This window comes from Nomascus leucogenys, chromosome 19 (assembly GCF_006542625.1).
Source record: "Nomascus leucogenys isolate Asia chromosome 19, Asia_NLE_v1, whole genome shotgun sequence".
Classification (NCBI taxonomy): Eukaryota; Metazoa; Chordata; class Mammalia; order Primates; family Hylobatidae; genus Nomascus; species Nomascus leucogenys.
Window position 1 is genome coordinate 33,285,670 of NC_044399.1, and position 23,303 is coordinate 33,308,972.

General features: G+C 54.0%; 1 protein-coding gene across 6 annotated transcripts in view; it reads right to left on the bottom strand.

Annotated features, from left to right (window-relative positions):
* Window positions 1-606: 606 nt before the first annotated feature.
* ARHGAP23 (Rho GTPase activating protein 23) overlaps window positions 607-23,303 on the bottom strand; it is a 95,961-nt gene continuing 73,264 nt past the window's right edge. For 5 of the 6 annotated variants that reach the window (XM_030800468.1, XM_030800467.1, XM_030800469.1 and 2 more), the window contains 6 exons: window positions 22,976-23,065; window positions 22,001-22,126; window positions 15,728-15,769; window positions 15,045-15,141; window positions 12,935-12,966; window positions 607-3,061 (listed from right to left, as the gene is read on the bottom strand). In XM_030800468.1, the coding sequence (XP_030656328.1) occupies window positions 2,033-3,061; window positions 12,935-12,966; window positions 15,045-15,141; window positions 15,728-15,769; window positions 22,001-22,126; window positions 22,976-23,065 (1,416 nt within the window). In that variant the 3' untranslated portion in view covers window positions 607-2,032. Of the gene's footprint in view, window positions 3,062-12,934; window positions 12,967-14,600; window positions 14,624-15,044; window positions 15,142-15,727; window positions 15,770-22,000; window positions 22,127-22,975; window positions 23,066-23,303 lie in introns of all 6 variants that reach the window. The other variant, XM_030800472.1, reaches the window with a different exon arrangement.

Here is a 23,303-nt window from a genome sequence, read left to right on the forward strand (position 1 = left end):
GCCTCGGCCTCCCAAAGTGCTGGGATTACAGGCGTGAGCCACCGCGCCTGGTCCCTAGATTCCCTTTAATGACTGGCACCTGGTCTCCTATGGAAGGCTGCGAGGCTCAGCAGAGGCAGCCTGTAAACTGGCTGGGGCAAGTACAAAGCCACTGCCGGCACAGAGGGATGCCCACCCCATGTTGTAAGCTTACACATGAGAAGAGGACAACGGGCAAAACCCATTCTTTTTGCAATATTATCTGGGCCTGGAGTGCCTACAACAGCTGGCCCAAGCCTCCTGTCTGTGGGGCAGGACTGCTGGAACCATTGTGAAGCTCCAGGTAGGCCTGAGAAGGTGCCTGTGCACCTGCCTGGGCTCTGTAGGAACAGAGAGCAGGTGCCTGGAAACCTCCCACAGCAATCCAGGCCACCCACTCTTCCAACTCATATCTGTCCCTGTGTCATTGACCAGTCCCCCAGGACACTTACAAAAAGGTCACCAGGAAGAAGTTTGCCTCCGCCCTGCCACCCCTTGGTCCAGTCCCCATTGCCCTCCTTCCCTGGGTCAGATACCTCGCCTGTCTCCCAGCCCTTTCCCTCCAAAACAAGTGAGACAGCTGACTCATGCCTTGAGGAAGGCCATTTATTTCCAAGATATAGACTGTACTTTTAAGACGGGACTTTTCAGAAGCAGGAAATTTTAGTTGTTGCCAGAGAGGTGTGTCAAGGACACAGTGAAAGGAGCCATGCGGACGTGGGGTGGAAGGCTTTGTCCAACACTGTTACAACACTTTTGTAAATGAGCAAAACATCTTTAAAAATCCTTATAAATTCTTTATAATATGTTACACATTTAGAGACAATATTTACAATAAAAGGATGGGGGCGGGAGGGAAAGAAATCTACTTTACAGTAAATTTTTGCATAAAACAAGAGGACTGATAGACGTGGCAGCGGGTTCACCACCTACCTGGGCTTCCCTGGAATGAGTGAGGGTGTGTGGGGGCTGGCCTGGTGATTGGAAGTCTATTTACAGCCTGTGGGGAGAAGAGGGCCCTGGGTCCTGTCCATCCTGCAAGAACAGCCCAGCTCAGACCCCATAAATCAGTGTGTGAGTGACAGAGACACACCAGGGGTGTTGACTATCCCCCCTCCTAAGGGGAAGAAGGTGGGCTTCTGTGTGCCTGGGCTGTGGAAGGAACAGGCACAGATGGAAGAACAAAAAGAGGGGTGAGGGAGGTACCAGCAAAGGGGACCCTGGATCCTCCCAAAAACTGTCTGGGGAACAGGCAGCTGCCCATGGTTAAAGCGCTTAGAGGGTGACTCAGGCAAAAGGATGTTGGGGAGTAACCCTGGTGAGGGTTTCAGTCCTGCCTCCTTGGAGTGGCCCCAACCTCCTTCTCCGGCTCTGGCAAGGGGGGAGGGCAGCATCCTGTGTGCACCAAAGGCAGGGAGCCCTGGGGGGCAAAGTGGGGACCGGGGTGGGGGTAGGGGGACAGAAGTCGCCACTGGAAACACCTTGGGACAATGACTGCACACACTCGCACACACAAGCCCCTCCCCCCATGGACATACGCACCCTACACCTCCTCTCCCCAGACATACACACATCCCCACTTACAAGCTGAGGTGGGAGGGCAGAAGAAAGAAGCAAAAGTCCAGCATCACCCAGGATCTTTCCTTTAGTCTGAAACTTAGGGGTTCCCTAGCCACACCCCATGGTCCACAAGGGTCCCCAAGTGCAGCCACAGAAAGGCTCAGAAGGACCTATCGGGCGCATGTGTGCAGGGACACAGACCCCCAGCAGCCCACGCCCCCTCCTCTTCTGCTCATTACCTCTGGAACCCCCTTCCATTCACTCTTAGTCCGGCTCCAGCCTTCTCCTCTGCCCTGCCAGTTCCAGCACACCAACTAAAGATACGGCCTGCTGCGCCCTCCATCCCCACCATGCACCCAGGGGCCACAGAAGAGGAGGTGCAGGCTGGTGAAGCCTCCTGGTTCCCAAGGGGCTCTGGGGAGGGGTGGAGCCCGAGCGGCGCGGGAGGTGGGGATCACAGACACTGATGCAGGCGGGAGGCGGCCGAGCGGCGCGGGGGCTGGCTCTGCAGGGACCCCGGGTCCCCGGACGCGGGCGGCAGCGAGGCAGCGGACGACGGGGCCCGCGCCTTGGTGGACTCCAGGCTGCTGAGTCCGGAGTCCTTGTTGTCACTGTGCGCCCGAGCGCCCGCAGGCTCCGGGGGGCCCCCTCCGCCCAGCTCCTTCCACTCGTTGAAGTTGAGGTCAGTCAGCGGGCTCTGCACCACCACCGTGTGGCGGCGCCAGCTGCTCCGGCGCCGCCGGGTCTCGGGCGACAGCGGCCGCCGCAGGCGCACGGCTAACATGTCGTCGGCCGTGCCGCGTAGCCGTAGCCGCAGCGCCTCCATGCGCGAGGGCCGCGAGGCCAGCGCCGCCGCTGGGGGCCGCAGCGACTCCTGGCTGCTGGACGACGCCGAGCCGGGAGGCTCCGGGGCGCGGGGACCGCCCCGGCCCGCACCCTCGCCGTCTGGGCGGCCCCGGGCCAGGCGGCGGCGCGCCAGGGTGTCGCAGGGCATGAGGTGGTGCGAGCTGAAGGACGGCCGGCGCGTCAGGCGCCCCCCAGGCCCCGCGCCCGCCGCGCCCTCGGTGTCCGTCTCCACGTGGCTCAGCTCGCTACGCTCGTCGTCCGCCTCGTCCCCCCCGCCTGCCCGCCGACCGCTAGCGCCCGAGCACACGCTGCGGTCCATGGTGGACAGGGTGGAGTAGCCCGACACAATGGAGCGCGTGTCCGCGGCCGGCCGCTCCTCCGGCGCCGCCGGGGGACTGAGGCGTCCGGGGACCTCGGGGACGACGGCGCCAGGCAGCGGCCCCTGCGGCCGCTCCTGAGCCCCCGGCGCTGTGGTCCCCGCCCCAGGCTTGTGCGCCTCCTGCTCGGAGTCGTCGTCGGTGCTGCTGCCCAGCCCCCGCGCCTCCCGCCGCTTCTTGCGCTTGCGGTTGACGGCCGAGATGAAGGAGATCGCCAGCATCTCCCGGGCGTACGGCTCCTTCTTGGGGGCCCACGAACCCTGTGTGGGAGACAGGTCAGGATGTGGGGGGCGCCCGGACTCGGCCCCCTGCCGACCCCGCTCTCCCCGGTCCACCCCCACGCCACGGCACCCAGTCGCCACAAGCCTCAGCCAAGGCCAGCACCCACAGCCGCATCATAAAACGCTCCTCCTCCAGCCCCATGCCGCCCTCCGTCCAGAGACTACCCCTGCGCCCCGCGCCCCATCCTGCAGCCGGCTCAGCACCCCCGCTGGCCCAAATCCAGGCTCTCAGCTCTTTCTTGTGAGGTGGGCTGGTCTCCCAAAGCCCCCTTCCACTCTGTTTTCAGTATCCAGCCCTGGCTAAATCCTTTAGACACGGCTCTGGTGATGGCAGTCTCTCCACAGTGAATAACGCTTGACAGCCTCACGCCTCTGGAGTGTCATCCCCAGAGCTTCCTGCATGCTGATCCCCAGATCCCCAGCAGGGGCGCTCTCTGACCACAAGTCCCCCACCTCCTCTTCACCCGCCGCCACCTGGAAACCTGCCTTCTCACCTGCCCAGCATCTACAGGCCTCTCCAGGCAACCTGCCCAAGTTCACGTCCTTCCCTTTCCGCCGGACCCCACCAGCTCCCCACCCCACCAATCCCCAATCCCAGGTCAATCCCGCTGCCAGCTCCGCCCCTGCAAGTGGCTGAAAGATTCCGTATGGTGTCATGGTTTGGATTGGAGCCGCTCCCAAACTGTGATTTCCAATCCCAAGTTGGGCAACTTCATGCCGCTGTTCTCACCTGAACCAGCCCTCACTGCTACATCCTGTGGTGTTTTGGGGCCTTGGCCTTTCACACTTTCCCAGGAGGGCCCATGCTGCCGGCCATGGCCTTCTGGAAGCTGGTTTTCATCCGCCCTTCTGGCCTCTCCTCTGCCTCTTGGGAGGCTCTTCTTGCCCGCCCCCCGCTTCCCCACTAAGACTCAGTCAGTGTTCCCAGGACTGTTTTTGGCCTCTTTGCCTTCTCTGTTCGTGTTCCCTAGAAAATACCATTCCCAAGCAGCACTGCTTATCCAGGCCTCCCTGTCCAACACCACACTCACTTGAGCTCCGCGACTCTTCTTCCCATTGAGAATCCATTTCTACCTGGGTGCCTGTAGGCTCTTAAAACTCACCTCTCCGGAACCACAGCATCCTACCTACCCCTGCCCCAAATTGCCTCCATTCACGTTCCTCACCTTAGGGCGGTCTTGTGACTCCTCCCTCTCCCCTCCACCCACAGCCAAGTCCTGGATTCTTCTGAAATGGCTCCCAAAGCCAACTCCTCCTCCTCTTCCTCCTCCTCTGGCACGCCCTCATTCTGCCCTCTCTGGGCCCTCCTGCCCCTCCTAATAGGGTTTCCTGCCTCCACCCTTACCCCAGCCCGGGTCCCTCCTCCAGAGCCACCATTCTGAAGCAGGAATCTGATCCTCACCCAGCTTTGCTCAGAAGCTTGCATGCCCCAGCACCCACCAGGATAAAGCACAAGTTCCCCAGTTCAGCACATGGGGCTCTTCACAACCCAGCCCCAACTTTCCCAGCCTACTGCCCTGCTCTGCCCTGACCCCAACCCCAACACAGCCCTCACTGTGGAAATACAGCCCTACCAACCCTTCCTTTGATGTAACCTACACTGTTACATTGCTGCCAGCCCTTAATGTCCCCCTGCCCTATTTGCTGGATGAGCTCCTACTCACCCTACAAGGCCCAGCTCAAACATGGCTTCCTCTGTACAGCAACCTCCCAGCCCTCCCTTTGCCTGAGATGGGAGATCACTTCTTTATGATCCTGTCATCTCACTATGCTCCTAGCTCTTCTCACATCAGCCTCATTGAACTCGGAGCTCCTTGAGAGCAAAGGCTGTGACTTGGTTGTTTCTGCATGGCACATAACAGGTGCTCAATAAACATGAAATGAACAAACAATTGGTGAATGAAGTCCCCTTAACACAGGAAGCCTTGTAGAAGCAGACGCTGGGACTGGTTCCTGTCTTGGGCTGGAATGACCCGACAAGGTCACGCTGCCCTTCAGCCCCTCCTCACAGACCGCGTCTTGCTTCAGCCATGGTGTAATAATGAATGGAGACCCAGAGGCCTCTTGTGGCCACTGCAGCCACTGTCCTCTGTCTCACATTAATTAGTTCTGAGAAAATCAGAGCATGTCAGGGACTCAGGAGTCACAGGCATGTGGCTCCTGGGCCATGGTTGTCCACAATGCACAACACCAGAAGGTGCCCCCTGGAGTTGTGCAATGTGGTTGCACTGCTAGGATCAGCCTGGAGCATATGGTGGCCAATACTGCTTTCTTTCCTGGCCAGTGCACTCTGAGAAACTTAAGAGGCCACTAGAATCATCTGATCAAACTACCCTCTCATCCTAGCTGGTTCCAGAAGCAACGAGGTCAGACTGATTTCTCTTCCAAGGAACGCAGAGGTCAGCAGATTCACAGAGAGATCAGGGAGTTAATCCATGATATACTGCAGGAAAGCAGGAGGCCAGCAGGAGCAATGGACGGAAGTGACAAGGACCTGGATGTACGTCACTATAATGAACTTTCTCCCTGTAACAGCAATCTTATGATGGAGGTCCCTGTCACCAGAAGGGTCCAGGTGCAGGCAGGGGCTCCATGCAGAGCTTACAGGGGACCCTTGCACCAGGCTAGAGCATTATTATTATTCTTTTGAGACACAGTCTCCCTCTGTCATCCAGGCTGGAGTGTAGGTGGTGCAATCTCGGTTCACTGCAACCTCTGCCTCCCGGGTTCAAGCAATTCTCATGACTCAGCCTCCCGAGTAGCTGGGATTACAGGCACGCACCATCACACCTGGCTAATTTTTGTATTTTTAGTAGAGACAGGGTTTCACCATGCTGGCTAGGCTGGTCTTGAACTCCTGGCCTCAAGTGATCCTCCCACCTTGGCCTTCCAAAGTGCTAGGATTACAGGCATCAGCCACCGTGCCTACAACCTTTTTTTCTTTTGTCCAGTGTATTCATCTGACACACACTGAGCACCTGCCAGGTGTCAGGCACATGGCTGTGGAGTGGGCTTACAAACCTGGCTAGTGCCTTACTCAGGACCCAGACGGCAATGAGCCCAGTTCCACCAACCAGTCATCAGCTGGTTTCACTCACTGCTGTGGACTAAATTGTGTACCTCCCAAACTCACATGTGGAAGCCCTAACCCCCAGTTTGGAGGTGGAGCCTTTGAGAGCTAATTAGGTTTAGGTAAAGGTGGGACCTTTTGATGGGATTGGTGCCCTTATTAGAAGGGACACCAGAGGGCTTGGGCTCTCTCGCTCGCTTGCGCTCTCTTTTCTTTCTGCCTTGCCTTGTAAGGACACAGTGTGAGAAGGTGGCCATCTACCATCTACAAGACAGGTAGGGAACCCTCACCAGAAATGAGCCACACTGGCACCTTAATCTTGGACTTCTAACCTGTAGAACTGTGAGAAAATCAATTTCTGTTGTCTGAGGCACCTAGCTATGGCATTTTGTTACAGCAGCCTGAGATGACTTTATACCCACCCTGCCCTCAAGCTCTAATCTCACAGCTGGGCAGGGTCACCCAGGGCAGGCCTCATCTCCTAACGGGTTCTGTCTCAGAGGGGAGGCTCTGGAGCAGGCGACTTGCTGGTTGTGAGACCTGGGGCAAGTTAGAGAAGCTCCCCTGGTCTCTGTTTCCTCAACTGCAAAATAAGGACAATTCTATCTCTAACTCACAAGGCATTTGTGAAGATTAGTAATTCTGAGCACAGTAACACAGCAAATGCTTAATAAATTGTAACTATTCATATTGTTGAATACTTTAAACTTAGGAATCAGCGATGACCAAAGGCATTATTGATAGCTGGACTGACACCTTCTGCCAAACAAGCTAATTACCAGCCGGAATACTCGGAGAAGGTGCTGTTAACTGGAGTCCCTGGGTAGGCTCTGGGGGTCCATAAACTCCTTGAACTTGCCACAGGATTTGTGTAGATAGGTGTCTTTCTGGAGCAACAGTGCATAACTTTTCTCTTTTTTCTTTTTTTTTTTTTTTTGGAGACAGTCTCGCTCTATTGCCAAGGCTGGGAATGCAATGGTGCAATCTTGGCTCACTGCAACCTCTGCCTCCCCAGTTCAAGCAATTCTCCTGCCTCAGCCTCCCGAGTAGCTAGGATTACAGGCATGCACCACCACCCCTAGCTAATTTTGTATTTTTAGTAGAAATGGGGTTTTGCCATATTGGCCAGGCTGGTCTCAAATTCCTGGCCTCAAGTGATCTCCCCACCCTGGCCTCCCAAAGTGCTGGGATTACAGCCATGAGCCACCATGCTTGGCCTGCTCTGATTCTTTTTTTTTTTTTTTTTTTTTTTTGAGACAGAGTCTCGCTCTGTCGCCCAGGCTGGAATGCAGTGGCGCAGTCTCGGCTCACTGCAAGCTCCGCCTCCCGGGTTCACACCATTCTCCTGCCTCAGCCTCTCCGAGTAGCTGGGACTATAGGCGCCCACCACCACGCCCGGCTAATTTTTTTGTATTTTTTAGTAGAGGCGGGGTTTCACCGTGGTCTCTATCTCCTGACCTCGTGATCCGCCCGCCTCGGCCTCCCAAAGTGCTGGGATTACAAGCGTGAGCCACCGTGCCCGGCGGCCTCCTCTGATTCTTGAAGGGGCCTGAAGTAGATAGGGAATCCCTGCATTCCAGTATCTGTTGTCAATGCAAAAATTTTCACCGCCAGTTCTCCGTCAGGGTCAGGGTCATGGGGAGGTTTCTTATGGGGCAAGGGTTGGGGTCAAGGAATTTGAGGAACTTGAATAAAGCAGGGCCGGGGAAATCAGACAGAGCCTCATCAGGAGCTAGACTTCTCCCTGTACCAGTGGGGGTGCTCGGGGATTACTGCAGGCGGTTAAGAAAGCTAAGCAGTAGGCAAGGGACCACCAGAGAAGACAAAAGTGGTCCCCTTCCCCAAGAACTTGGAATTAAGATGATAAGGAGAGTGGGGTGCAGTGGCTCATGCCTGTAATCTTAATACTTGGGGAGGCCGAGGCAGCAGGATCCATTGAAGCCAGGAATTCAAGAACAGCCTGCGCAAAGAAGCAAGACCCCACTTCTACAAAAAATACAAAAAAATTGGGCAGGAGTGGTGGTGTGTGCCTGTAGTCCCAGCTAACTCAGGAGGTTGAAGCAGGAGGATCACTTGAGCACAGGAGTTAGAGGCTGCAGTGAGCTGTGTTCAGGCCACTGCACTCCAGCCTGGGTGACAGAGCGAGACCTGTCTCAAAAAAAAAAAAAAAAAGATGATAAGGGAGCCTTCTGAGTAATGAACAGCTCCACTCCACCCGCTGTGGAGCTAAGAGACTGCCATGTGTGCCTGCCCACACTCCTACCCGGGACAGCCTAACCATCCACACAGGGAGGCAGGATCGGAATGTGGCTGTAACTTGGGGCACCGATGCCACCTGGGTGTCCTGGACACAGCCTGGAGAAAGTCTAGAGACAGGGCTGTCACATCTAGAACAATGGTTTTTGATGAGCTTGGGAGAACTCTCCAAATCGAATCCTCCCTAGAAACCCAGCAATGTGAGACAGAACCAAGAGTGGCTCAGATGGAGGCCGTGGGAGCTTGGATCCCTGCACGCTTGGTCCTCTCATACACCTGTTGGTGGTCACGACCCCATGGTGGCTCCAGGGAACACAGTTTGACCATCACGGACCTGGGTTTTAGAGTCAGGCAAGAGAGACAGAGGCTGGCAGTGGTGAGTGTCCGGCACTTGCAGGATTTGTGCCCGCCCTCAGAGCTCACAGCCTGGCGGGAGGCCAGGCCCTGGTGCCCGAGGCAGCCCCTTCCCTACAGCCGGGATGGGAGGCCACAGGCTCTCAGATGCCTGGTGCCTCCTGCTTCCCTGACTCTGATTCCTGGTCTCCCCAGTAGATGAGACTGAGACCACTGCGGCACACACGACTCAATGTCCCTGTCCCTGCAACAGTTATTCCTATGGCTGTACTTAATAGACCGGCAGCCTGGTCCGTGCCTCTGTTTCTTAGAGGCTTGGCTGGCTGGTTTCAGCTCAGGCTCAGGACAGAGCCAGTCCCTGTGCCAGAAAATCAAGAAACACTCAGAGCCTGAGAGCAGAGGATCAAAACTCAGACACCAGAGCACCGCCAAGGAAGGAGGCCACCTAACCAGCTCCCCTGCCTGAGGCGCAAGAATATGCCCAAACTTCTAGTGACTTAAGTTCTCTGAGCCTTGGTTTCCCCATCTGTAAAATGGAGATGGTACAAAACTCAAGGGTCTTCCGTAAAAATGAAATGAAACCGATGTTTGTGAAAAGTTATCTGCATACTGGCTGGCACCTAGTAGGTGCTCAGTAAATGTGCATTCCCTTCTCTTTCATCTCATGCTAGTGATTATGATGAACTCACTGCGTCACAGTGAAGTCTCTGACTCAGTTTACGGTAAAGACGTACTCTCTGAAAAGCACGTCCTATTGTTCAAGGCCCTATGATCGAGAAGGCCTCCTGCAGGAGTTCCTAGACTAATGCAGGAGTCAGGCAGGCCCAGACTGGGAAGCGGTAACTGCTAGCATCTTAGGAGGAAGGAATTTCAAGCCAGGAGGCTTCAGGGAGGCAGTGGCCTGTGAGCTCTGGGGAGGTCAGTGTTGAGTCCACTGGAGACATGGTGGGGTCACAGGAAGCAAATGAGGACATCTTCTGGCCAGAAGCGGACTCAGAAGGGGCTCTCCGGGGAGTGTGGAGAAGCCAGGCCCAAAGGGGCGGGGCACGGCTGCTGGGCAAAGTGCTGGCTCTCGAGAAGGGGCGGCAGCCAGCCTTCGGAGGCCTCGGCCTGCCCATGATGCTCCTCGGCCCCTTCAGGAAATCTGCCTTGCTTCATGGGACCCATTTCAGACTTCCTTCACTCTGCTCAGACTTCCCCTGCCACCTTCACGCCCAGCAGAGGTCCTCACCTTCCACTTCGCTGAGGGAAGAGCCATCAGCTGGGAGCGACCCCAATGACCTGCTGCCAACACTGCCTGCTAGTGTGCCCCTGCCACCTCCCTCTCTTCCTACTACACCTGGGGATGCATCTGCTAGGAGCACACGCTACTGCTGCTTCATGGGCTCTGGACCCAGCTCTTCTTCTCTCTCTCACCTGGATCATTCCCATTGGCAAGTAAATATGTGCTTTCATCTTTTTTTGTTTGTTTGTTTTTGAGACAGGGTCTTGCTCTGTTGCCCAGGCTGGAGTGCAGTGGCATGATCATGGCTCATCACTGCAGCCTCAACCTCCCAGGCTCAAATGATCCTCCTGCCTCAGCCCCCCAAGTAGCTGGGACTACAGGCTTGCCCCACCATGCCTGGTTAATTTTTGCATTTTTTGTAGAGTTGAGGTCTCATTATGTTGTCCAGGCTGGTCTTGGACTCCTGGGCTCAAGGGATCCTCCTGCCTCGGCCTCCAAATGTGTTGGGATTACAGGTGTGAGCCACCATGCCTGGCTGCTTTCATCTTTTAATGAAAGTTTCCCTCAAGCCACATATTTTCCCATTTTTGTTCTGTAAATATCTCTTCACAATCGGACTTCTCACAAGAGTGGTCTATGTATGCGCTCTTCCCTCCCTCACTTTATTAGCTCATTCCATCTGGTTTCTGCCTCCACTGTGCCTCCAAACCTGCCAGACAGTCTATTTCTTCATTAGCTTAGTGTCTGTCTCTCATTAGAAGATAAGCTTCGTGAGGGCAGGAACCTATCTGTTTGGCTCAAATATTTTCAGTACCCAGCACAGTACTGATATAGAGTAGACATTCAACAAGTATTTGCATTGGTATTATCAAATGAATTAGCCCTATCTTTTCCAAAAGCATTGCTAGGTTTTGGTATCAGGGTAATGCTGGCCTCATAAATGAGTTGGAAAGTGTTTCTTCCTCTTCTATTTTCCTTTCTTTTTTTTGAGACAGAGTCTTGCTCTGTTGCCCAGGCTGGAGTGCAGTGGCACAACCTCAGCTCACTGCAACCTCCTCTTCCCAGGTTCAAGCAATCATCCTGCCTCAGCCTCCTGAGTAGCTGGGATTACAGGTGCATGCCACCACACCCAGCTAATTTTTTTGTATTTTTAGTAGAGACAGGGTTTCACCATGTTGTCCAGGCTGGTCTTTAACTCTTGATCTCAAGATCCGACCTCAGCCTCCCAAAGTGCTAGGATTACAGGCATGAGCCATGGTGCCCAGCCACCCTTTTATCTTCCAAAAGAGATAGTGGAGAATCGGTATTATTTCTTAAATAACTATTTAAATAATGTTTAAATAATTCAAATATTTAAATAACTAATATATCAATATTTAAAATTATACTATTTTCTATTTAGAATATTTTAAAATTATTAAAGTAAATTGTTTAAAAATTTAAAAAATTCCTTAAATATTTGGTAGAATTTAACAGTGAAACCATCTGGTCCTGAAGTTTTCATTGTTGGGGGGTTTTAAATTACATATTCAATTTCCTTAGGAGGTATAGGACTATTCAGGTTATCTATTTTTTCTTTTTTTTTTTTTTTTTTGAGACGGAGTCTTGCTGTCGCCCAGGCTGGAGTGCAGTGGCACAATTTTGGCTCACTACAGGCTCTGCCCCCCGGGGTTCACGCCATTCTCCTGCCTCAGCCTCCCGAGTAGCTGGGACTACAGGCGCCCACCACCTCGCCTGGCTAATTTTTTTTTTGTATTTTTAGTAGAGACGGGGTTTCACCGTGTTAGCCAGGATGGTCTCGATCTCCTGACCTCATGATCCGCCCGCCTCGGCCTCCCAAAGTGGTGAGATTACAGGCGTGAGCCACCGCGCCTGGCCCTATTTTTTCTTAAGTGAGTTTTGGCAGTCTGAATCTTTCAAAGAATTGGTCTATTTCATCTAACTTACTGAATTTATGGGCAACTTTATGCCCATAAATTCAATAACTTAGGGATCTGTAGCCAGGCGCGGTGACTCACGCCTGTAATCCCAGCACTTTAGGAGGCCAAGGGGGGCTGATCACGAGGTCAGGAGATCAAGACCATCCTGGCTAATGTGGTGAAACCCCGTCTCCACTAAAAATACAAAAAATTAGCCAGACGTGATGGTGGGCACCTGTAGTCCCAGCTACTCGGGAGGCTGAGGCAGGAGAATGGTGTGAACCCGGGAGGCGGAGCTTGCAGTGAGCCGAGATGGTGCCACTGCACTCCAGCCTGGGTGACAGAGCAAGACTCTGTCTCGAAAAAATAAAAATAAAAAATAAAAAATAACTTAGGGGTCTGTATTGATGTCCCTCTTTCATCCCTGATACTGATAATCTGTGCCATCTTTCTTTTTATTCTGTTAGTCTGGCTAGAGGTTTATCAATTTCATTGATTTTTTTTCAAAGAATCAGCTCTTGGTTTCATGCTTTTTTTCAACTGTTTTCAATTTCATGGATTTCTGCTCCTCTCTTTATTTCCTTCTGCTTGCTTTAGGCTCTCCAAAGACCTTAAAGGATATCTGTTTTATTTATTATAGCACCCCACAGATTTATTGATATCCTCATTTTATAGATGAGGAAGCTAAGGATCAGAAAGTGGTTAAGTAACTTGCCCATTGTCCCAAACTACTAAATGGTGGAGCCAGAACTCATACCCAGGACTGTCTGACTCCAGAGTCTGTGCTTCTAACCACTGAGCCACATTGCTTCCTAGCCACGTAACTCCCAGACCAGGTCCTTCTACTACAGCAGATGCCTCACCAAACACTGGCAAGGTAAGCAATTCTCACTACCTCCCACCTTCCCTCCCAGGGACCATCAACTTTCCCCATGGTCCAATTGCCATTCCCTCAATTCCCTTGAACAAAAACCAAAGTGGTCTGGCTTGTACAGGGATCAAGCCTTCAGAATTGCCTTTATACGTACCTTGGACTTGGCTGAACTACAGGTGGTAGAATCTGTTGGTGAAAGACAGAAAAAAAAAATGAAAGTTGCATCAGGGAAAAAGAAAGCTGAGTCTTATGCACACAATTCCCTCTCCTCAAAGGCTTCAGAAACCAGGGAATTCTGAAACATGAGATCTCCCCAGGCCCTAGGAGTATGATGGACCTCTGATGTCATTTTCTATGGGAGAGGGATGGAGCAGAAAATGATGTTAATTGCCACTTCCTCTAGAGGCAGGAAGTGACATCAGGCTGCCAGCCACTGGCCCCTCATTTACTGATGGCTAAGGGCAAGGGGGCATTGTCTTTGAGCCTGGTTCCTCTCCCCTTCACCGCCCGTCCCTGTTACTCTGAAGCACTGGAGAGAAAATGCCAAATATCAGATGCAGTCCATGGAAACCACCACAGTGAAACACAGCAAATCACAGATGCTCTGGAAAAATGGAGACCACACGGTGCACAGAGAGGTGGGTGCCCTACATCCACCCCCGAGCACACAACAAAGAGGGACCACATGAATAATGGATAAAAGGGCAGAAATGAAGTGGGTGGGACACAGGAGGTGGAGTGGGCTGGTGATTAGAGCCTTGATAGGTTCCACCCCCGGACCTGGGGTCACCCTGCCTCATGGGCAGGGTCCCCAGTTATCACCCAGTTATGAAGGAGAATAAAAGCATGATTTCTATAGGACTTGGGTCCCACTCCCTTCATATCACTGGGGTGGAGAAGGAACCAGGAACACGTCCTGGTGGGTCCTCTCCAAGGCTAGAGAGGGAGCAGGTTGGTCCAAGGGCCTCCTGGGGTCCCACAGGGTAGTGGGCAGGTGCGGTTAATCCACACTCTCTAGCAGGCAAGTTAGACGCCCCCTCTCCAGGCCCCTCCCCCTGCACAAGGTGAGAAAAGCAAGATGGGCGACCACACACGACACACGGGGCACGGGGGGCAGCGGGTGATTAGAAGAGACACGGGGTCCCTCTCTGCCGTCCTACCCCCATGTCTTCTGGCCCCTCCTGAGCCTGCCTGTGGTGACTAGGGAGCTCCTGTGTACCTCTGTCAGAGATGAACAGAAATGCTAAAACTAAAGGGAAGGACAACCATGGCCGGGGGAGGAGTCAGTGGCTGCAGCCACAAAGGTAGTGGCTCTCGTCTGTCTCTGAGCATGTAAATCATCTGTCCTCTGCCATGAGAGGGCCACAGGCCCTGCAAACAGGACTTAGGGCCCCGGTTTCTTAAGCAGGAAGAGGCGGCCCATTGTGGTGACTGAGGCAGGAGTTAAAGAGAAGCTTCTGGGCGTGGCATCGCTGGTCTCCAGAGAGCATGGGTCCCCAGCCCGGATGACTAGCAGTGGTGAGACTTGGCACAGAGAGGCCGCAGGGTCTGTGGCACTGCGGGAGGGCAGCAATCCAATGCCCAGGCGTCCAGGCAACGGGGAGGGCCCTGGGCCCAGTGAGTGCCTCCTTCCTCCTGAGAACGGGCTTTAGGATGGGAGGGGCATGGACTGCTGGAGTAAGTGGATAACAAGCAGGGGTAATGGCATGTCAGCGTGGGGTCCTCACAGTCCGGGACATTCTGCCTGCCTCTGTGCCCACCCAGCCTTCTTATAATCACCCGCCACTGTTAGTGACCGAGGCCGCGACACCGCACTGTACCCTTTAAATCTCCAACAGGTCCGCTGGAGGAGGGGAGGGGGAGGAGAAGAGAAGGGGGTGGGAGGAGAGCACGGGGAAAGGAGGAGGGAGAGGCGGGGGTGCAAGGAGAAAAGGAAGAAAAATTAAAAAGAGGAACATGCCCAGAAGGACACAGCCAGCCCATGTGAAATTAAAGGCTGAGGAAAGAAACCAGTGAGAGAGGGTGAACAAAGCTCCGACCCTGCCCAGGGCAGGGCAGCTGCGCAGACAGGAGGCGGGCACGGGGCAAGCTGCACTTCCCCAGGGAGGGAGAAGGCCCCAAACAGCCCCATCTCCATGGTGGCTGGCAGGGGAGGGCCCTGCTGGGGTGGCACAGGGAAGCTGGGCATCTGGCCAGGCATCTGGGACCCTCAGGAATGCAGTGTCCACCCTCCCGCCTCCCCACTCCCAGGCCCCTGCGCTCACCTGACCCCGGGTCGCCAGGGGGCACTGTCCTGCCAATGTTGGGCAGGAGGTACTCAATGTTGGGCACTGCCTGAGGCTCCTTGTCGCCCACAGGGGTCTGCGAACAGGAGGAGGGGTCAGCTGGCATGCCCTCGGATGCTGGGCTGCCGACCCCCGAGAGGGGGGTGCCCTGATGACAGAGCCCGTGTCTCCTCCATCAGACCGGGCTCACTGGGGCAGGGACTGTCTCCCTCATCAGCCGGGTGCTCTCGAGGATGATTCCTACATGTCCCCTATTAGACAGTTTTGTGCCTTCCTCAACACCTCGGAACCTCGAAGGCCAGAGTGGCCCCTTCAGCTGGGGGCAGGAGCTGTGTCTCCCACACTAGACTGGAACTCCTCCAACCTAAGTCCTTCCCAGTAGCCTGGAGGGCAGGAGCTGCCTTCACTCCTGAATTGGGTTCCCTCTGAGCAAGGCCTATATCTCCCCCAGTTAGACTGGGGACTCCTGAAGGCAAGCTTTGTGCTTCTCTATCAGACTAGGGGCTCCTGAGGAGAGGGTCTGTGTTTCCTCCATCAGACTTGAGGGAAGCCTCAAGGACAGGCACCTTCCCCGGCTTAAGTCCCGCTGCCTGCCCCACCCCCAAGGACTGGGGCTCACCCCGACCAGCCCCCAGGCCAGCCCAGCCCGCGGCATCACTTACTTTCTCTCCCTTGTCCTCTTCGTCACTGAAGAACCAGTCTGACTGCAGAGAAGACAAAAGGAAGGGATGAAATCAGCATGAGAAAGAAGAGTCTCCTCCACCTGCTCATTCCAGAGGACCGGCTCAGGCGGCAAGGGGCGCCTCTCTCTCAACAAACCCCAGGCTGGCAGGGCTGCGAAAGAGGGCTCAGAGGGAGCTTGACGGACCCTAAAACCTGACTCCACAGACTATGAAAAACCCTGGGGGAGAGAAAAGGTGGGACCCCAGTGTGGGAGGAAACACGGCAGGGAGTGGGAGGGGCCACCTCAGATGGGAGATAGGCTTAGGGAGAGCCTCACTTTTACTTGCTTTTCTCTAAACACTGTCCTGGGCACACCCCTATGGTATACTCCCCACGGCAAGCCGGGGGGCAGGGAGGCACCAGTGCCCTTAGCGTTGGCCAGGTCCATGGCTGTGACAGCCGAGCATGCCCCACGCCACCTGCCACCCATGGGTGCCACACTGACAACAGGGGTGTCACATACCCAGCCCAGAAAAGGAAAATGACAGAAAAAAGGTGTTGGAGGTTTCCTGAGGGGCAGGAGGCGAGAGCTTTCTCATAAAGGCCAAACAAGAGAGAAAATAAAGACCCCCATACTTTAATATATTTTGTAAAATTTGAGAATCTTGAAGATAAAGTTCTAAGTTTTCTGAAAGAAAAAATCCAGATTGCTTATAAATGAACACGTATCACAGGTACTTGGAAATTTCAGCAGCAAGACACAAGAAGACAAGAAAGTAAGTTTCGATGTGTTGAAGGAAACTAGAATTTTATACCCTGCTAAACTCTCATTTAAATTTGAGTGTAAAATAAAGCTATTCTTTTTTTTTTTTTTTTCAACAGAATCTCACTCTGTCACCCAGGCTGGAGTGCAGTGGCACAATCTTGGCTCACTGCAACCTCTGCCTCCTGTGTTCAAGTGATTCTCTGGCTTCAGCCTCCTGAGTAGCTGGGATTACAGGTGCACACCATCACGCCTGGATAATTTTTGTATTTTTAGTAGAGACAGGGTTTCGTCATGTTGGCCAGACTGGTCTCAACTCCTGACCTCAAGTGATCCAACCACCTCCACCTCCCAAAGTGCTGGGATTACAGGCATACCACAGATTGTTTTAATCACCCCTTAAGTGAACCTCCTGCTCTCTGGAGCCACTGCACCCGGCCTTGAACTAAAGCTATCCTGAGACATCAGAAAGTTTACTACACAAAGGCCCTCTTAACTGAATACTTGAGCAAGTAAAGAGATGAACTTCGGCAAGCTCCAAGAAATAACTAAGGCACTTTTGGCTTTTATTGTATTTATTTATTTATTTTTGAGATAGGGTCTCTCGCTGTTATCCAGGTTGGAATGCTGTGGCATGATCCTAGCTCTCTCTACCCTTGAACTCCTGGGCTCAAGAGATTCTCCCACCTCAGCCTCCTGAATAGTTGGGACTACAGGCATGTGCCGCCTTGCACAGCTAATTAAAAAAAAAAAAGTAGATTTTGGGATTACAAGCATGAGCCACTGCACCCCACCACTTTTGGCTTTTAGATGTGGTGGAAGGAAGACACAGAAACTGATAAGCATTAGAAATTGACAGTGACAGGCCGGGTACAGTGACTCACACCTGTAATCCCAGCACTTTGGGAGGCTGAGGCGGGCGGATCACCTGAGGTCAGGAGTTTGAGACCAACCTGGCCAACATGGTGAAACCCCATCTCTACTAAAAATACAAAAATTAGCTGGGCATGGTTGTGCGCACCTGTAATCCCAGCTACTCAGGAGGGTGAGGTGGGGGAATTGCTTGAACCTGGGAGGCAGAGGTTGCAGTGAGCCGAGATCCCACCACTGCATTCCGGCCTGGGCAACAAGAGTGAAACTCTATTTCAAAAAAATAAATAAATAAAAATTAAGGCAATTACCCTTTACCCCCCTCAACACCTATGAAAGAACAGGAATAGGCAATTTACAATCTCATTTATGTAGACTTAAAACACACAAAGAATATTATATACATTTAAGGATAGCCATGCATTTACAATAAGTGGAAGGTGTCCTGGAAGGACACATATTAGCCTATTAAGAGTGGGCCCCTGGGGGAGGGGAGAACAGAGTGGGTCCGGAATGAAGAGGGGAAACCAGGGGACTTGCCTGAGCATGCGCCACGAGCCTCAGTTATTATTGCTCATGATCTGACATGTGATTAACTCAAACAGCACAGGAAGGCCAGAGGGGAAACAAGAAAGAGACAGAAGAGAAGACAGCGAAGGAAGATAAGAAAAATGCAAGCTCTGGCCGGGCACAGTGGCTCACACCTGTAGTCCCAGCACTTTGGGAGGCTGAGGCAGGTGCATCAGCTGAGGTCAGGAGTTCAAGACCAGCCTGGCCAACAGGGTGAAACCCCAGCTCTACTAAAAACACAAAAATTAGCCCGGCATGGTGGTGCACACCCATAATCCCAGCTACTTGGGGGTGCTGAGGTGGGAGGATTGCTTGAGCCCAGGAGCCGGAGGCTGCAGTGAGTGGAGACCGTGCCGTTGCATTCCAGCCTGGGTGACAGAGTGAAACTCTGTCTCAAAAAAAAGAAAAAGAAAAAGAAAAATGGAAGCTCTGGAGTCAGTCATCTTGGTTCAAGTTCACCTTAGCCAAGTTACTTTCCCTCTGTAAGTCTATTTACTTATCTCTAAAATGGGCATGATGTGAGTACCTCCTTCTAGGCCCGAGGAGGATTGAGATGAAATACTGTATGGAAAATGTTGAGTGCAGCACATTGTTAATGTGTAATAGATGTGAGCTACCGTTATTCAAAAGTGCGGCTTCCAGAGACAGGCTGACCAGGGGGAGCCTGAGGATTGGCCCAAAGAAGCCAGCCTTTAACTCGGGTTGGAAGGTGCCCAGAAGTACTCTGCAAGCCACAGCGTCTACAGGAAGCGCCCGGGTGGTCACGGCTCTCAAGAGGAATCCACACTAGTTCCTGCCACCCTGCTTCTGCACGTGCTGTTCTTTCCGCCGGGATGCCCCTTCTCCCTGTTCTGCCTGGCTAAGCTCTCATCATGGTCCTCTAAGACAGTTCAAGAACTCCCTGACTACAACCCCCGCCCTGCACCCAGGACCGGGTGGGTCCTTCTGTGGGGCTTCCTTGGGCATAGCCCAGAGCACAAAGAGACGCAGCTCTTACTTTGATAAACATTATTAAATGAATAAATGAATGAGAAGCATCATTTTATGGATTTTTTTTGTGTGTGGCAGGGTCTCACTCTGTCACCCAGGCTGGAGTGCAGTGTCGCAATCTCAGCTCACTGCGGCCTCCCACCTCAGCCCCCCCAAGTAGCTGAGACCACAGACACGCACCACCACACCCGCTGGCAATATTCCTTCTGCGAAGGTTCCCATTCACCTCCATGTTCCCAGCACGGGGATCTGTCTCTGGCGTGGAATAATGACCACGACGAAGAGGATGACAGTCAATTCTCACACAACACTTAGGACCTGCCAGGCACCGCCGCGAGTGCTTTAGCAGACATTCACAACGGTGTGAGGCCAACAGTATTGTCATCTCTACTTTACAGATGTGGAGACTGAGGCACAGCAGGTAAGGAACTTGTCCAAGGCCACACAGCACATAGGAGCAGGCTGGCCCCAGAGCCACTGCCATCAATCCTCCCAGCCCAGGGGGCGCTTGGCAATGTCTGGAGACATTTTCGATTGTGACAACTAGAGTGATATTCCCGGCATCTAGCAGGTAGAAGCCAGCGATGCTGCTAAATGTCCTATAACACACAGAACAGCCTCCCACAATAAAGACTTATCTGGACCCCAGCGGTCACTAGTGCTGAGGCTGAGCAACATTAGGTATCGCTGCCTTTGCTGAGTGAGTCCCTGAGCAAATGCCCTGGGGTGATCTTTGTTTGGGTTCCATTTGACTTTGTAAACACAGGTAGGGGCTCCTGGCAACTTGCCCGCTGCGAGGTCAGACACCCGGGTTTGCTCTCCTCTCTGCTCTGCCATTATCTTGCTGTGTGGCCCTGGGCAAGTCGCTGTTCCTCTTTACCCCTCAGTTGCCACCCTCTTTCCGACCTGAAGACTGGTCTGGGTGACAGCAGCACTGCCCTGGCTATGGAGCCTCTGGGCTACACAGAGCCGGCACGCTTGGGTGGGCAGGCTTTCGGGGCTTGCAGAGTGGCTGGCTCATTCCCTCGACAATCATCCAGGGCTGATTACATTCAAATGCCAAGGAGGCAGAGAAGGGAAGGACACCAGCTCAGTTAGCTCTCGGGAATGAATCTCTGAGTAGAAAAGCCCAGCCTGGCCAGGGGTGATGGCTCACACCTGTAATCCCAGCACTTTGGAAGGCCGAGATGGGAGGATAGCTTGAGTCCAGGAGTTCAAGACTAGCCCTGGCAACACAGTAAGCCCTCATCTCTACAAAAGAATACAAAAATTAGCCAGGTGGTGTGGTGGTGGCATCTCTAGTCCCAGCTACTCAGGAGGCTGAGATGGCAGGATCGCCTGAGCCTGGAAGTGGGCCATATTTGCCCACTGCGCTCCAGCGTGGGCGACAGACTGAGACTCTATCAAAAAAAAAAAAAAAAAAAAAAAAAAACAGAGAAAAGAAAGAGAGAGAGAGAAAGAAAAGCCCAGCCTGATGTAACCTCAGTTAGCAATTTACTCATTCATTTATACTCCACAAACACTGAGTATCCACTGTGTGCCAGGCACTAGTGTCAGTGCTAAATGAGACAAACTCCACCTTCTCCACCCTGCCCAGAGCAGGGACTCCCCCTTGGGGCTTTGGCCTCCTTCCTCCCTGAAGGCTGCAGTTCCTGACACCTCAGCTGACCTCAGGCCTTGGGCTTCCAGGGGCTTCTCCAGGAGCACAGGGCCAGACACCAACTCTTCCCTGCTGCTGCCCCCAAAACACACCCTCATGGGAGGTTCTGGGGCTCCCTGGTGCCCTGGAGAGCTAAGCTTTCCCAAGGCCTCATCAGGATCACCGACGCTGCAGGGCAGCCCTGGCCTCCCAGACAGCTCTGGAGTGGTGTTCCCAGTGTCCGGATGCAGCAGGCTGTGATCCTCCCTCCTGTGGCTCAGAGCCCTGAGCATGCAGTGAAGGAGGGAGATGGGCAAGCAAGGCTGTTAACATGGCTCAGCTGCCCACCACCTCACCTCCTTCCCCTGGCCCCCCCTCTCCGTCCCAAGCCAGCTCAAGGAGGGACATAGGAGTCTGGCCTTTGGGTTGATAGCGGGAGGAAAGCACAGGCTTTGGTCAGTCAGACCTGGCTTGAAATCTTGGGCTGCCACTTATTAGCTGTGTGACCATGAACAAGTTGCTTTGCCTCTCTGGGCCTGTTTCCTCCTCTGTAAAATGGGGGTGATAGGGCCCAGCTTTCCTTCCCTAAAGTGTCTAGGGGGCTTGGGACTGAGGCTTCCCTTCCTCTGACCAGCTGCCAGTCTTATTTCCCCTGGCAGGAGGGGCTCTGTTCTCATCCTTTGTGGGCTGTAACAAGAATTGGAAATGGAAAATCTATGATTAATAATGACATACGTGTGCACCCCAGAAGGCAGCAGTGCTGCCTTAGGGTTGGGCTCTGGAAAACCAAGGCCTCCTGCGCCCTCTGCTGGCCACTCTGGGTTCTCCTCCACCCATGCACAGTAACAAGAACCTACAGGACCAGGGCTGTTGGCATCCAGGAAGCCATGAGAAGGGAGGTGGCCAGCCCAGTACACGCTAAGCACTGGTGCAGGATCCCACCTCAGGCCGAGGCCCTATGCCCTGCCCCATCCACCCCTTGTTACCGTGGACATCACCACTACCTCCCCGAAACCTCAGTGGGGCCAGCAGGGAAAGTCACTAAAGCCGGAGCCTCCTGATGTCAGGCCAGACCTTGGCCCCTGTCTGCTCGTGTCTGCCAGGACACCTCTCCAGGCGCCACCTTCTGAAGCTGCCCCTTCCACCCTCCACCAGTAGCACCTTCCCTGCCCTTCCTCCTCTTCTGCCTCTCCCAGGCATCTTGGACGCTCGGGGGCCTCTTGACTCTCCTGCTGGGGACACAACATCCCAGGGCAGCAGGGATTCCAGGATCCATTCCTGCCTTGCCTTGAAATGCAGCCCATGGCTTTGGAGGAGTATATACCACCCTAGCAGCATGCTCTAAAACTGCCGAGCCCTTCCTGGGGCACACCCCGCCAGGCCGAGCAAGAGCGAGGGGCTCAGAGGGGCTGCCGGGCACCCCCCGGAACAGGGGCTTACGTGCTGGATCAGTGTCTCCACGATCTTGTAGCGGTCAGGCATGTGGGTCACCATGTCCGTCATGTTGTCCTCAGACGTCCTCACCAGTGTCGGCCCAAAGACCAGGGCCAGGTTCCGGGGTTCCATCTGGGCAGCAGGGAAAGCAGGTCACTGTCAACATCCTGAACTCAGTCCTCCCTCACTCTGGCCCCTGAGGCCTCTGTCCCCAACTATATCCTCACCAGTCCCCAGCTTAGAGGGTGGACACCCCCTTGTATGGGCATGGAGATGCTTGATGAGTAGAGCACAGGCCAGTTCAGCCCCTTTCATCCCCAGGCCCAGCAGCCATGAGCAGTGCCCAACCTGCATACCTATACAGGGCAGCCCTGAGTGGTCAGTGCCAGCAGTGGGAGACCCTGCAGTAGGAAACATGTTGGAGGTCCCAGGGGTTATTTTAGGCCTGGGAAAAAAATCCGATCACTTCCAGGTGCCTGTAATCCCAGCTACTCAGGAGGCTGAGGCAGGAGAATCGCTTGAACCCGGGAGGCGAAGGTTGCAGTGAGCGGAGATCGTGCCACGGCACTCCAGCCTGAGCAGCAGAGTGAGACTTCGTCTCAAAAAAACAAACAAAAAAACACAAAAACTCCTATCACTCCCCTCATTTTCCCCACTGCAGAACCAGAAGGCATAAGGGGTTTGATGAGGAAAATGCAATGCAAGGGACTTGAGCTAAGTCAGAGGATGGCAATGCATCGGATATGGGGGGCCGGGGTTCCCTGCCTCTGGAAAGCCCTCAGACACTCAGGAGATGGCTCTCTGGGGGAAAGCACTGGCCAGCATGTAGGAGTGGGATGGGGATGGAGCAGTAATAGGAGGAGGGCGTGCCTAGAGGGGCCTGAGTTATTGGACCTGCAGGAGCTCAGCGCGTGCCGAGGGCCCCCACACAGTAAGTCCTGTGCTTGCCTCCCCCAGACTCCATGCGGGACTCCTACCTACCTTGTTTTTCTCAGAGTGGTCAGCGATGGTCTTGAGATGGCCCACAAGGAATTTGAGCGTTTCATAGTAGTGTCCTGGGAGATCCCGGATCTGAGCAGGAGAGAGGAGGGGCATGGGGACAGGCTGTAAGGGCCTGCCCCTGTCCCCCATCACCACCACGCCCCAAATATCTCCCACTACCATGCGTCAGGGAGTCTGGAACCTACCCTCTAACCCCCCGTTCTCTTGTATGGATGGGGAAACTGAGGCCCTGAGTGGAGCAGGGCTTCTCCAAGGCCACAGGAGTCGTGGGCAGCACCGGACTCCCTGCCTCCTGGGACAGAGGTGC